We start from the raw sequence: 13231 nt of genomic DNA, 5'->3' as shown, positions 1-13231 counted from the left end.
CTCCCTTCTGTGTTTCAAGTAATAATAGTATCTTTAACATCCACGTGGAACAGACAGGACAACCAAAAAAAAGGACAACGTCACAACCAAAAGGCCAGCAATGCAGCCCCTGCCCCCTCTCCCCCTTCAGCATTGCATTGGAGTCAGTCTATCAGCTCAATAGACACAACACAAAGTTTGAACCCACAACTTTCTGACTCACAAACCAATTTTAAAAACTAAATTTAAGGCGACTAATACATAACCACTCAGTCGCATTCTCTAATCTATTATTACAATTTATTATGCCAGCCAGTTATAGAGTGACACTCTCAGCACGATACAAATCAGGATCATAGAAATGATGTATCTGGGCTGGATCTCAATTGCCCGTTGGGTTCCACGTGGCTGCCCCTCACCCCCTTATCACGCTATATTTTTCGTTTTCAGATATTTGTTGATAATTCGAAAGAGGTGTTTAAAAGATTATCTGAAAAATGATCTGGTTTAATAAGTACCCAGACAATAACATCAACAAAATTCTGAATAATAATTTGAGTTTGATTTGGGAAGGTGGATTCCTGTAGTGTGATATCCTCATATCAATTGCAAGGATTATTATTATTATAACATTGATTTACTAACAAGGTCAATGCAAAGTTTGCTTTTTAAGCTCAGTCGGGTTTTGCACAGTTGCTGCTGTGAGTGACCAGTCTAGAGGGCACATTTGATTCCTGGGAATTAATTTATTTTTCAGGAGTGTAAGTGGGATTGTGTGAGCAGTGAGTGTGTGCTGGGTGGCAGGTTCTCTTGTACGATAGGGTTTCCATGACGCAGCATCAGGTTACTGTATGCAGCTGCTTCAGACTAGAAGATCATTGCTAGGTTGGGCTCCCCCTCCCCACACACAGCCTCTCACATTACCTCCGGCTGACCTACTCGTGGGTCTGAGGACAGAATCCATAATAGCTTTTGAAAAGGGAATTGCAGAAATATTTGAAAAGGAATATTAAAAAAGGACAGAGAGTGGAAATGAAACCAAAGTCAGCACAGGCAGGATACAGCAAATGGCCTCCCTCTGTGCTGTAAAATTCTATGATTCTTTGAGAAGATGAGTCCCTCCACTTTATCCCCACTCTCCTGTCACTGTGGTTATGTTGTGGTTGGAGCCCTGGAGGATGAGGCAGAGAATTGCAGATGGATCCAACCCATACACCCAGCGTGAGGCCACAGTGCAACTAAAACGAGATGGAACTTATGTCTGACGTTGTCAAGTGACCTTCAGCAGACTACATAGCCAGACACGCAGATAGAAACACAGAGGAAAGTTTATTTTTATATCAGTTTCATTCGGAGAGCGGGAGAATTCAGCTTTTATTTTATCAATTGTTAAGACCATAAGAATTTGCTGGTGAAAGAAAACGAAGGTCCATCCAGTTCACGTTCCCCGTCCTGGCAGTCGTTTGACATGTCGTGTCCCAAACTATACACTGTATCCCGAGGTGTTATTAGCATAAATCTATCTAATTTGTTATTGAAACAAACACCACCTTCTGGTCTCCGCAGGGAGGAGCCGCTTCCAATGTTCAAAATATTGTACGTTTCAAATTGAGAAATGAGTCAAAAAAGACAACAAATTTGAAATTTTATTTCAGTGGCTCTGTGTGAATGAGACACGAGGAAAGGCTGAGACAAGGTCTGAGGAAGGAATTAAACTGTCATTTTAGCTTCTTCAATCTCTCCCATCTCAGCGTGAGGATCCAGGTTCGATTCCGGGGTCAGGGGGACACGTTGGGCAAGTTTCCTGACTCCACGGTTTACGTACAGTCAGTGGGATCCCTTTTCTGGGGATAATAATCAATAAATAATAATAATTTGGTCACTTATTCCACGAATGTTTGTGGGACATTGCTGTGCGCAATTGGCTGCCACATTTCCCTACAAAATGTACAGTCAATTCACTTACAGTATATCCTGTGAAGCGCTTTGAGGTGTCTCTCAACGCGATAAAGCACTGCATCAAATGCAAGAATTATTAGTATTATTTCTGGCAGTGGCGCGGGGGCTGCTGGGATTCCTGGCAGTGGCGCGGGGGCTGCTGGGATTCCTGGCAGTAGCGCGAGGGCTGCTGGGATTCCTGGCAGTGGCGCGGGGGCTGTTGGGATTCCTGGCAGTAGCGCGGGGACTGCTGGGATTCCTGGCAGTGGCGCGGGGGCTGCTGGGATTCCTGGCAGTAGCGCGGGGGCTGCTGGGATTCCTGGCAGTAGCGCGGGGGCTGCTGGGATTCCTGGCAGTGGCGCGGGGGCTGCTGGGATTCCTGGCAGTGGCGCGAGGGCTGCTGGGATTCCTGGCAGTGGCGCGGGGGCTACTGGGATTCCTGGCAGTGGCGCGGGGGCTGTTGGGATTCCTGGCAGTAGCGCGGGGACTGCTGGGATTCCTGGCAGTGGCGCGGGGGCTGCTGGGATTCCTGGCAGTGGCGCGGGGGCTGTTGGGATTCCTGGCAGTAGCGCGGGGACTGCTGGGATTCCTGGCAGTGGCGCGGGGGCTGCTGGGATTCCTGGCAGTAGCGCGGGGACTGCTGGGATTCCTGGCAGGGGTGCGGCTGTTGATGCAGGCCCGAAGCCTGGGGGCTAGGGTAGTAGGGCGGCGGGTGGATTGCTGGCTATGGCCGAGGTTCAGGCCCTGGCGGTGGAGAAGGAGCGGGAGGAGGAGGCGGTGTCGTGGAGCCCCGAGGTGGAGGTCTGCCTGTTCCACGCCATGTTGGGGCATAAGCCTGTGGGTGAGTGCGGCCCCGGAGCGGGGGGGGGAGTACACCCAACAAACCCGGGGAATCGGAGTCTGGAGTAAAACTGTCCCCAAAAAACTGGAATAAATGAGAATATTCTGGAAACTGGTGTCAGAGGTTCGTCACCGCGACCTTGTGACCCGGCCGTGTCTGGTCACTGAGCGTCACTGGTCAGTCAGTCAACGTGACCCGTCACGATGTGCGGCCAACTCACAGCGTCCAAACTCACCGCTTCTGTATATCCCCGTCTCCCGCCCCCCCGCTCTCAGCCGCTCTCAGACGCCCCCCCGCTCTCAGCCGCTCTCAGACGCCCCCCCGCTCTCAGCCGCTCTCAGCCGCTCTCAGACGCCCCCCCGCTCTCAGCCGCTCTCAGCCGCTCTCAGACGCTCTCAGCCGCTCTCAGACGCTCTCAGCCGCTCTCAGCCGCCCCCCCGCTCTCAGCCGCTCTCAGCCGCTCTCAGCCGCCCCCCCGCTCTCAGCCGCTCTCAGCCGCTCTCAGCCGCCCCCCGCTCTCAGCCGCTCTCAGACGCTCTCAGCCGCCCCCCCGCTCTCAGCCGCTCTCAGACGCCCCCCCCGCTCTCAGCCGCTCTCAGCCGCTCTCAGACGCCCCCCCGCTCTCAGCCGCTCTCAGCCGCCCCCCGCTCTCAGCCGCTCTCAGCCGCTCTCAGACGCCCCCCCGCTCTCAGCCGCTCTCAGACGCCCCCCCGCTCTCAGCCGCTCTCAGACGCCCCCCCCGCTCTCAGACGCCCCCCCGCTCTCAGACGCCCCCCCCGCTCTCAGACGCTCACAGACGCCCCCCCGCTCTCAAACGCTCTCAGACGCCCCCCCCCGCTCTCAGACGTCCCCCCCCCCCCCGCTCTCAGACGTCCCACCCGCTCTCCGAAGCACTCCCGCTCTCAGACGTCCCCCCCAGCTCTCAGACGTCGTCGTCCCCCCCGCTCTCAGACGCCCCCCCACCCCCGCTCTCAGACGCCCTGGTAACCGTGTGGGATGGTGATCACATTCCTGGTGTTGCTGCGGAAACAAATTATTAATCTGTTCTCTCTGCCGACAGGAGTTAATCGCCATTTCCACATGATCTGCATCCGAGACAAATTCAGTCAAAACATCGGCCGCCAGGTCTCCTCCAAAATAGTGTGGGAACACCTGAACGTCATGTATGACATGCAAGCGCTGGTGAGTCGCTGATGCACCAGCCTTTCAGCATGTCTTGTGGGGGACAGGTAGATAAATTGAGTTGGTTCAATTAGAAACTAACAGCACAGAAGAAGGTTATTCAGCCCATTATGTTAATTACTAAGGAGTGTTCTTTGTGACCTGTGATCCGCAGGGATCAGTACTGGGGCCCTATATATATATAATTTGGATGTGGGAATAGAGAGGACTTCTTCACGTTTCTAATGACACATTCCATTTGAAGTACTGGATTCAGTTGTGGGGACCGTCTGTGGAAGGAGATACTAGCCTTGGAGTAAATGCAGTGACAAGTGATTCTCTGGAAGTCATGGTTTCGGTACGGCGAGAGACCAGATTAAACTTGGTTTATGTTCCTCAGAGTGGAAGAGATAAATAGTGATCTTCTTGATGTGTGGCAAACAATAAAAGGGAATTGACAAGTTAGTTAGGGGACAACCCTTCCTTCTCGTTGTGGACTCCAGAGCAAGGGGTATAGTCGGAATTTATGCAACAATGTAGGAGTGTGAATGCCTGTGTTTTGTATAGATGGCATCTCCCTTGATGGATGGATGCCCTCTACACCTCACAAAACCAATACGGAACCTCGGCGACCTGTTCGACCCTCAACTGTCCTTCACCCCCCACATCCGTGCCATGACCTGCTCCATCTTTCCCCATCTTCGCAACATTGCCCGGCTCTGCCACTGTCTCTCATCACAGGCCGCCGAGACCCTCATCCACACACAGGCTTTACATCCAGGCTCGATTACACAAACTCTCTGCTTGTCGGCCTCCCCAACTCCTCCTTCCATAGGCTGCAGATCATCCAGAACTCTGCAGACCGTGTCCTTTCCCGCAACAGCCTCCGTGACCCTATCACCTCCATCCTCGCCCGACTCCACTGGCTTCGCATCACACAGAGGATACAGTTCAAGATCCTGGTCCTCACCTTCAAAGCCCTCCACAGTGGATCCCTGACTGTCCAGCGCCTTGGGACGTCCTTCCAACATGAAAGGCGCTATACAAATGTAATTTGTTGTTCTTGTTGTAGAGGTTATTTTATGCTGGATGTCCCTCTGCTCTGTGTCTGTCCCCAGCATGAGTCTGAGATTCTGCCCTTCCCGAATGGTGAGCGCAATTTTGTTCTTCCCGAGGACATCATCCACGAGGTGAAGGAAGGTAAGGAGACTGTAACTACTGTGGGACATGTCCTTCCTGATGGTACGTTCCCCCTGTGAAGTTTTCTGAGTGTTAGCAATGTCATCCTGCCAGCACTGTGGTGTGTGTGGGAAATCAGTGAGGGGGAGACAGGCGAGTGGGGGAGGGGGGAGACAGGCGAGCGGTGGGGGAGGGAGACAGGTGAGCGGGGGGGGGGGGGGGAGACAGACGAGTGGGGGGTGAGACAGGCGAGTGGGGTGGGGGGGGCAAGTGAATGGGGGGGAGACAGGCGAGTGTGGGAGAGGGGAAGACAGGCGAGTGTGGGAGGGGGGGAGACAGGCGAGTGTGGGAGGGGGGGAGACAGGCGAGTGGGGGGGGGAGACAGGCGAGTGGGGGGGCGGAGACAGGCGAGTGGGGGGGGTGAGACAGGCGAGTGGGGGGGGGTGAGACAGGCGAGTGGGGGGGTGAGACAGGCGAGTGGGGGGGGGGAGACAGGCGAGTGAGGGTGTACAGAATAGAGACTCACTGGGATGATCTTGGGACCAGAGGAATGAGGCTGTTTTTGCTGGAGGTTGGGATGGGATGTAATAAAGGTTTTCAAACCTGAGTGTCTCCAGTGAACTGACCATTACACCTCCAGTTAAAATCATCATTCACGTAACGGCTGTTTGAAGGACATTGCTGTGTGCAAATTGGCTGCCACGTTTTCTTCCGAATATCCAGTTGCTGCACTTGACAGTAATTCTCTTGGAGTTGTTTCAGCATGGTATGCTCTGGATCAATTGTAAGGATTATTACAAAGAGAGCTATTACAAAGAGAAAGTGGTAAACAGTGTGGTAGATAGTAGCAGACTGCAAAGGGACACGGACAGACTGGTAAAATGGGCAGACACGTGGCAGGTGAAATTTAATGTGGAGAAATACAAAGGTAATTACTTGGGGAGGACAAGTTTGCAGGGCTATGGGGAGAGAGCGGAGGAGTGGGATTGATTTGGAAGCTCTGTACAAAGAGCCCGGCACAGATACGATGGTCTGAATGGCCTCCTTCTGTGCTGCATAATTCTATGATTCTATAAACTGGGGTCAGGAGTGAGCACCAGAACAGCCACATTGGGCCAAACAGCCACCACCTGCCCATAAACCTTCTTTACTCTGTGATCCACTATTGAGCGCATTGGCGAGTTTTGAGGATTCAGATAGCATTGGTACCAGAGTCAGTCTGGTTAACTGCCTCCACACTATTGTGACTCTGGTTGCACCCAAACCAGCTGTGCTGTGGCAAACAGATGTGGAGGTTTCACTAGCTGATAGTCCTGTCCTGCTCACTGTCAGGCTCCGATGTGTAACACTCTTCCTGTCACAGGGACAGCAGGAGCCGAAGAGGAACCGAAGGAAGAACAGAAAGAAGAGATGTCTGAACAGCCTTCCCTGGAGGAGGGTACGTATCAGGCTATGCGCTGTCCGTGACTGGAAATGTTAGATAGCTGCTTGAAAGACAGGAATATCAAAGGTTTGGATCGAGTGGAATGAGCTGCGATTATTGCTCATGTGGAGAATGCCCTCAGTGTAATGATGGCCTGAGGGACCGGTTTCTTTGCTGTAACCTTGGGTGATTCTATCAAATTCTTGTGTTGTGTTGAGCCGGGTCCTTGGGCACTGTTTGTGGGTCTGATTCCATGCACTTTTCTTATTGTTTGTGGAGTGTGGTGTAACCGTAGGCTCCTGTGATCGTGTCAGTGCGCAGAGTGGAACAGCTACACACAGTACAGGTTGGGTAAACCCGCCTCTGCTCAGCCCCAAGCACAGAGCACACCCACACACACTAGGGAGACCTTTCTCATTTTGGTGGCCTCCCGAGTGAGGTTCCTGTCTCACACTGAGTTGTGGGCGGCCCCAGTGCTCACTGACTAGCTGGAGGCTGTCTCATTGCACTAATAAGAGGAGATTTTCATCCCATTCTTAAGCGGAGCTTGAACCCTGGTTTAAGTGATAATATGCCCTAGAGCAGCCCACAGCTTTCTGTGTGTCTGGAGACTCTGATCTCTTTAAGCTTTCTGCCTCTGCAGGTAATACAAAACCATTGGAGAAGTCGGTGGCCAAAGAGAAAGGGCCTGGCTGTGGGGAACCTGGGGCCAAAGAAGTGATTGACAAGCGGAAGAGGAACCGAGCCACAAGCCAACCTGCTCAGTGCAAACAGCAACCCGTCCAGCCCGAGCGGGGCCAAACGCCGACGGGTATAGACCCCACCTGCCCCTCCGCGGACCCCTAACAACACTCCGCAGCACTGCGATTCACACTGAGCCTGAACTGTAGCTGAATAAACCTGCTGCAAAAGTGCAACCAACACGGCTGCTGCAGCAGCAGCTGCTCCTCAAACAGCAGCCGGGAATCATGAGTGATAACAGGCAATGCAAGCCTGGCTCCAGCCTGAGCTCGTGTGCGGTGTCACCGAGCAGAGGGACTGCTGACTGACCCTGCCATTGGGCTTCTGGTGACGGACACGCAGCTGAAATCGGCCCCGCCCGCCAGGGCAGCTGTGGGCACTGAGGGATGGACACTGGTGTAGTGTGACACAGCCTCAGCCTCACCTGCTCTCAGCCTCGCTGTGCGGTTCACCAGCTTGGATCTTCATGTTAGTTATGTTCCGTGTGGCACATATGTTTTAAACGTGTGATTTATGTTTTTCAAACCCATTTGTTATTAAAGCCAGGTTCAATCTCTCCTCTTGCGCCTGTCTGACAAACCTTCTCAGCCTTTGAGTGCAGTGGGGTTGCCGTCTGGCCTCTGCACCTCTTTCTCCTTGAGGGACAGTCCCACTGACTCCCAAGTGGCCCCCAGACCCAAACCTTCATGTTACCAGCTCAGCCTCCGCAGCCAGACCAGTGATCTGAACCTGCTTAATGCTCAGTGTCTGATTACAATGTGGACGGGAGCATTAGGAAATGAGCCTGTCAGTCAGTTAGACAGTCAGTCATTATAGAGAGGCCTCGGGGACAGAACACACTGACAGGAGTGAGGAACACTCAACCGCAGGACATCACACTCAACGTTACAGCTGTCATCTGGCAACCTGCAGCCTGGGCACTGAGACCCGGCCAGGGGTAACCACAACCGCTGGCCTGGCTGAGACGGAACTCCTCAGAAATCAGGAATATGTGATTGCTTAAAAGTACTATAATCCTTGTATTTGATACAGCGCCTTGTCACGTCTTTGAGACGTCTCAAAGCACTTCATAGAATATGCTGTAAAGTGTAGCGACTTATTTTGCGGGTGAAACACGGCAGCCAATTGCACACAGCAGTGTCCCACAAACAGTTGTGAATTGAGTGACCAAATTATTATTATTTATTATTGAGTGACCATGTTACTGACCAAGAGTGATCAAATCAGTCAAGTGGCTGATTCTCAGAGTGAGGACAGTGGATAATTACCCTCCTCTCACTACCTCAGCCCCAACACCACGAGGACCAATTCTAACAGAACCCAAATAATATTTTACACAATAACATGTTTCTAATTCCAACACCTGCCACAAGTTGGTCTGTAGCTTTGTGCTGCCAGTGCAAGGCAATGTTTGCTACTGTGTCACCAGGGGACTTTTGTACAACAGAAAACCTGGAATGCCTTCCTCCATCAGGCAGTGTCTGAACCCAGCCCTGTTCTTCCAGCTTCCGCCAGCTTCAGTGAGGGGTTACTTTGTATTCTCTAGCCGCTGATAAGATCCATTCGCTTGTCTTTACTCTCTACTGAGCGGGTGTGTTTGTGCTGCAGTCACACAGGGAGGTGCTGAGCTGGGCTGCCTGAAGCGAGGGGCAGTGCGGAGCCTGCAGCAGGAAGACCTCACCCCAGGACACACGTTGGTGCTGGTGAGTTTACAATATCCTTGTGGTGTTTGTGTTCTGGTGATTGAAGGCAGTGAGTTTGATGGTGGATCTTGGCTTCCCTCACATGTGAAAGTGAAAGGTCTGGGTTCCTGAAAGGATTTTGCTGAGGATGAAGTGTGAGTTAGCTGATTAGCTGCTGGTTTTATTTACACCTCCCAGGGTCAATTCCCACTGTCTGCATCTCCATTGCTGGGCAGTCAGTGGCAACATATATAAGTAGCCCCCACCCCCCCAGTCCGTTTGACAGTGGCGGAGCACAACGCTGAGCCAGGGGGACGGAGGAGGTAACCATAATAATAATAATCCTTGCATTTGATATAGCGCTTTTCACGTCTTCTAGACGTCCAAAGCGCTTCACAGAATATACTGTAAAGTGAATTGACTGTATATTTGTGGCGAACGCGGCAGCCAATTGCACACAGCAATGTCCCACAATCAGTCGTGGATTGAAAATGACCAATTTATTATTGTTTTGGTTTTGGAGGATTATTATTAGGCTCTGTGTGGAGTAAGGAAACTTGCCCAAGGTTTCGCCCTCTGCCGGGAATCAAACTCAGGTCTCTCACTTGCAAAGCGAGTGCTCTAACCACTGAGCTCGGGCACGGTCGAAGAGGGAGGTTGTCAGGAGCGATCTGAAGATGGTGAAGGAAGGGGCAAGGAAGAGGGATAGATGGAGAATATTCCAGAATTTGGATTGTAGTGATTGAAAGTGCAGCGGAGGGCACGAGGGACAAGCAGGAAGCTGGAGCCAGTCGAGCGGAGGCAGTGGGTAGTGGGGTGGGGAGTAAGCAGGTCAGAGAGAGAGTGATGTGCCAGGGCATGGAGGGATTTGAAAATGAGTGTGAGGAACTTGAAATTGATTTGTTTGGGGATGGGAAGCCAGTGGTGAGGACTGGGGTGATGGGGGGACGGAATTTAGTGCAGGAAACGTTATGTGGGCTGCCTCAGAAGCCTTGCAGGTTGAATCGAATGAGACAATTAAAAGGGACAAGAAAAGGGTTATGGGGGTAAAAAAGTGGGGAAATAGAATTGAAAGATCAGATGAGATGTTAAACCGAGGTCCTGTCTGCCTGTTAAAGATCTTGTGGCTCTGTTCGAAAAGAGAAGGGAGTTTCTGACTTCTGGTGTCCTGGTCCTCAAATCCCCCAAATAAAATTGTTCGCTCACTCCATGCCTATACCTGGTGATCAGGTGAGGACAGATATCAATAGGCTGCTGATGGCTCAGCAATGGAGAGTGGGCACTAACGGAGTCGTGTGGGTAGCAGCGAGGTAAAGAGGTAACAAACCATCCCGTATGATATACTGACTGCGTTGGTACACCTCAAACTGTTTGAATAAATGAACTCTCTAGAGCAGCCTCCAGCCTGATTTCTGACTCTCTGTTTTCAGTGAACTGAAAGTGCACTGATGGCGGAAGGCGGATCATCTCCTTGTACAGGCGGTAAGTGCCACACACGGGTTCAGCTTGGTGCCCTCTCTGGGTGCCCTTTGTGCTGCCAACCACACACTCACCCTCACACACCCGTGCCCCCAACCACACACTGACCCTTGCACACCCACTGTACCCCCAACAATACCCTCTGTACAAACCCTACTGTCGAACATCTCCCCCAATCCCAATTCCCCCAGAAATTCACTTTAAAATGCCTCCTCATTTTTGTTGTTTGTGGTACTTGAGCTCACTGGCTGCCTTATAGAAACATAGGAACAGGAGTAGACCATTCAGCCCCTCGAGTCTGCTCCACCATTCTATTAAATCACGGCTGATCTGTACCTCAACCTGAATTTTCCGCCTTTGCCCCATATCCCTTGATCCCCTGACCTAACAAATATCTATCCACCTCAGTCTTGAAAATCTGAATGGATCCATTATCCACTACCTTTTGGGGAAGAGAGTTCCAGATTCCCACTGTCCTTTTGGTGGAAAAACTGCTTCCTGGTTTCACTTGTTTGTCTCCATGTCAGTGATCAGTGGTTAGAGCACTCGCTTTGCAAGTGAGAGACCTGAGTTCAATTCCAGGCAGAGGGCCAAACCTTGGGCAAGTGTCCTTACTCCACACAGAGTAATAATAATCCCTCCAAAACAAAACAATAATAAATTGGTCATTTTCAATCTACGCCTGTTTGTGGGACATTGCTGTGCGCAATTGGCTGCCGCGTTCGCCCAAATATACAGTCCATTCACTTTACAGTCTATTCTGTGAAGCGCTTTGGGACGTCCTCCCGACGTGAAAAGCGCTATATCAAATGCAAGGATTATTATTATTATTATTACTTATTTCTAGATTATTATCATTTCCAGTTAAAGTCACTAACTTAGCTCCTGTCTGGCCTGTGTTTCATGCAGGAAGGGACACCTCCTCCCTCTCCCCCCCACCCCGCCCCCAGCAGCAGGTTTATTTAGCTGCGGTGCTGATTTATATTCCCTACAAATTCACTCCAAAAATTCATCAGCTGCACATCTTGTGTGCTAGACGTCGCTGGTATTAGCTGCCACATTTGTCTCCATTAACAACATTCCCATTGTTTCTAATGAATCCCATCTGCAAAGTGCTATGGGGCGTCTCTTGTCTATGAACGACGCTGTGTAAATGTGTTTGTAGCTGTTGTTGTTGTGAAGTGGAGGATGTCCTGGCCGACGGTAACTGTGTGATACTGTGGGGACTTGGTGATTAGTGACTAAGGAATTGTAGCCGCCGTGGACCTCGCTGTTTGCTCAGTGTGTTACAAGCCACGTTTACTCTCTGATAAACCCCTGTTTGCTGCAGGAACCACAGTAAAGATTGCCATCGCAATGTACAACTTCAAAACACGTGAAGAGGATGAGTTGGCTTTTGAGAAGGGAGAGATAATCAGGGTGCTGAACAAAGTGTGAGTTCCAATGCTCTTGACCTTTCTACACATTGCTTGCAATCTTCTCCCCTCCCCTTGGGTCAAGACACCATGTTTGTCTATGTCTATGACATCGGTGGTGTGGATGTGACCACGAGAGACTGAAGCCCCAGCACTGAGCTCAGGCTACCCTGAGCTTCTGATCTGGTGCATTGATGAGAACCAGAAATGAATTCAGACGGTGGTGTAACCACTGGCTTATGAGCAAATGTCACGATGGAAGTAAAGATCCTGATGAAAGGTCCTGACGATGCTAAGGGCCTCAGAAACAAAGTGTGTGTGTGATTGCAGGAATGATGGCTGGTGGTACGCCAGCTCTCTGAGAACAGAAGCAGCAGGTCTGATCCCCAGCAACTATGTGAAGACCCTGGATGATGAGGAGAATGAACAGATGGCACCAGTGGGGGAGGACGAGGGGTAGGTGCCTGTATTAGTCTTTATTACACAATCATGCCTTCCCCGGCTCACCTGTTGTACCTGGCTGAGTGACACAGTGTCCTGGATTGAGTGACCAAATTTAAAAAAAAAACATTTTTTAAGTGATTATTACCCCGGAAAAGGGATCGCCAATCAACTAACAACCGTGTTTCTACTTACTGCTAAATAAATAACAGAGGCGTGTGAGTGGAGTAAGGAAACTTGCCCAGCGTTTCGCCCTGCCCGGGAATCGAATCCAGGTCCTCTCACTTGCGAGGCGAGTGCTCTAACCACTGAGCTACAGGATTCTACCTGAATGGCACAGTGTCCTGAAAGCTTCACTTCTCAAATATGCGACCCAACCAGTTTGGAACCATTTGCTCACTCTGGCTGGTTTTGCTTTGGTTAAAGTTGTTACGAGCATGATTGTCGGTGTTTAATGTGTGACGGCTTTTGGACAATTCCTTGCCCTGAATAAAGACCGGTTTCCATGTTTCAGATCTGAAGGGCAATGTGCCAAGTCTCCTGCTTCTGATCAAACCATCAGTGACTCAACTTCAGACACCAAACCACTGGAGGAGAGGTAGGTTCCTATGCTCACAGCCTAGAAATACTGTCACTTTCTCTAGTTAATTATTGTCAAAATGTGCTTCCCCAGAGAATGGACAGGCCTGGGAGCTCAGTTAGAGGGGGTGTTTAAAGCTTTTCTAAAAAAAAGAATAATATGGTCACTCTACCCATGACTGTTTGTGGGACACTGCTGTGCGCAATTGACTGACTGCCACGTTTCACCCACAAAATATATAGACAATTCACTTTACAGTATATTCTGTGAAGCGCTTTGCGACATCTCGAAGACGTGATGAGGCGCAATATCAAATGCGAGGATTATTATTATTGAGGCTCCATTCCAATCCAAACCTTCATTCTTCACAAT

General features: G+C 50.8%; 2 protein-coding genes across 2 annotated transcripts; both read left to right on the top strand.

Moving 5' to 3' along the window:
• Nucleotides 1-2609: 2609 nt before the first annotated feature.
• LOC103190987 (MRG/MORF4L binding protein) lies at nt 2610-7818 on the top strand. Its single transcript, XM_042346712.1, is given in 6 exon segments — nt 2610-2758; nt 3819-3940; nt 5038-5119; nt 6462-6536; nt 7165-7277; nt 7279-7818. Coding segments are annotated over 6 exon segments (567 nt in total). The 5' UTR covers nt 2610-2643; the 3' UTR covers nt 7339-7818.
• A 1091-nt stretch (nt 7819-8909) lies between these two features.
• LOC121852823 (tyrosine-protein kinase fyna-like) lies at nt 8910-12877 on the top strand (the record flags this gene model as incomplete). Its single annotated transcript, XM_042346713.1, has 5 exons — nt 8910-8965; nt 10375-10426; nt 11754-11856; nt 12169-12294; nt 12794-12877. Coding segments are annotated over exons 2-5 (347 nt in total), but the record flags the coding sequence as incomplete, so codon positions are not given.
• Between the last annotated feature and the right edge of the window lie 354 nt (nt 12878-13231).

Source organism: Callorhinchus milii, unplaced genomic scaffold (genome assembly GCF_018977255.1).
Source record: "Callorhinchus milii isolate IMCB2004 unplaced genomic scaffold, IMCB_Cmil_1.0 Scaffold1433, whole genome shotgun sequence".
In the NCBI taxonomy this organism is placed as follows: domain Eukaryota; kingdom Metazoa; phylum Chordata; class Chondrichthyes; order Chimaeriformes; family Callorhinchidae; genus Callorhinchus; species Callorhinchus milii.
Note: the sequence above shows the minus strand (reverse complement) of the source record. Positions and strands in the feature narration are given on the sequence as shown.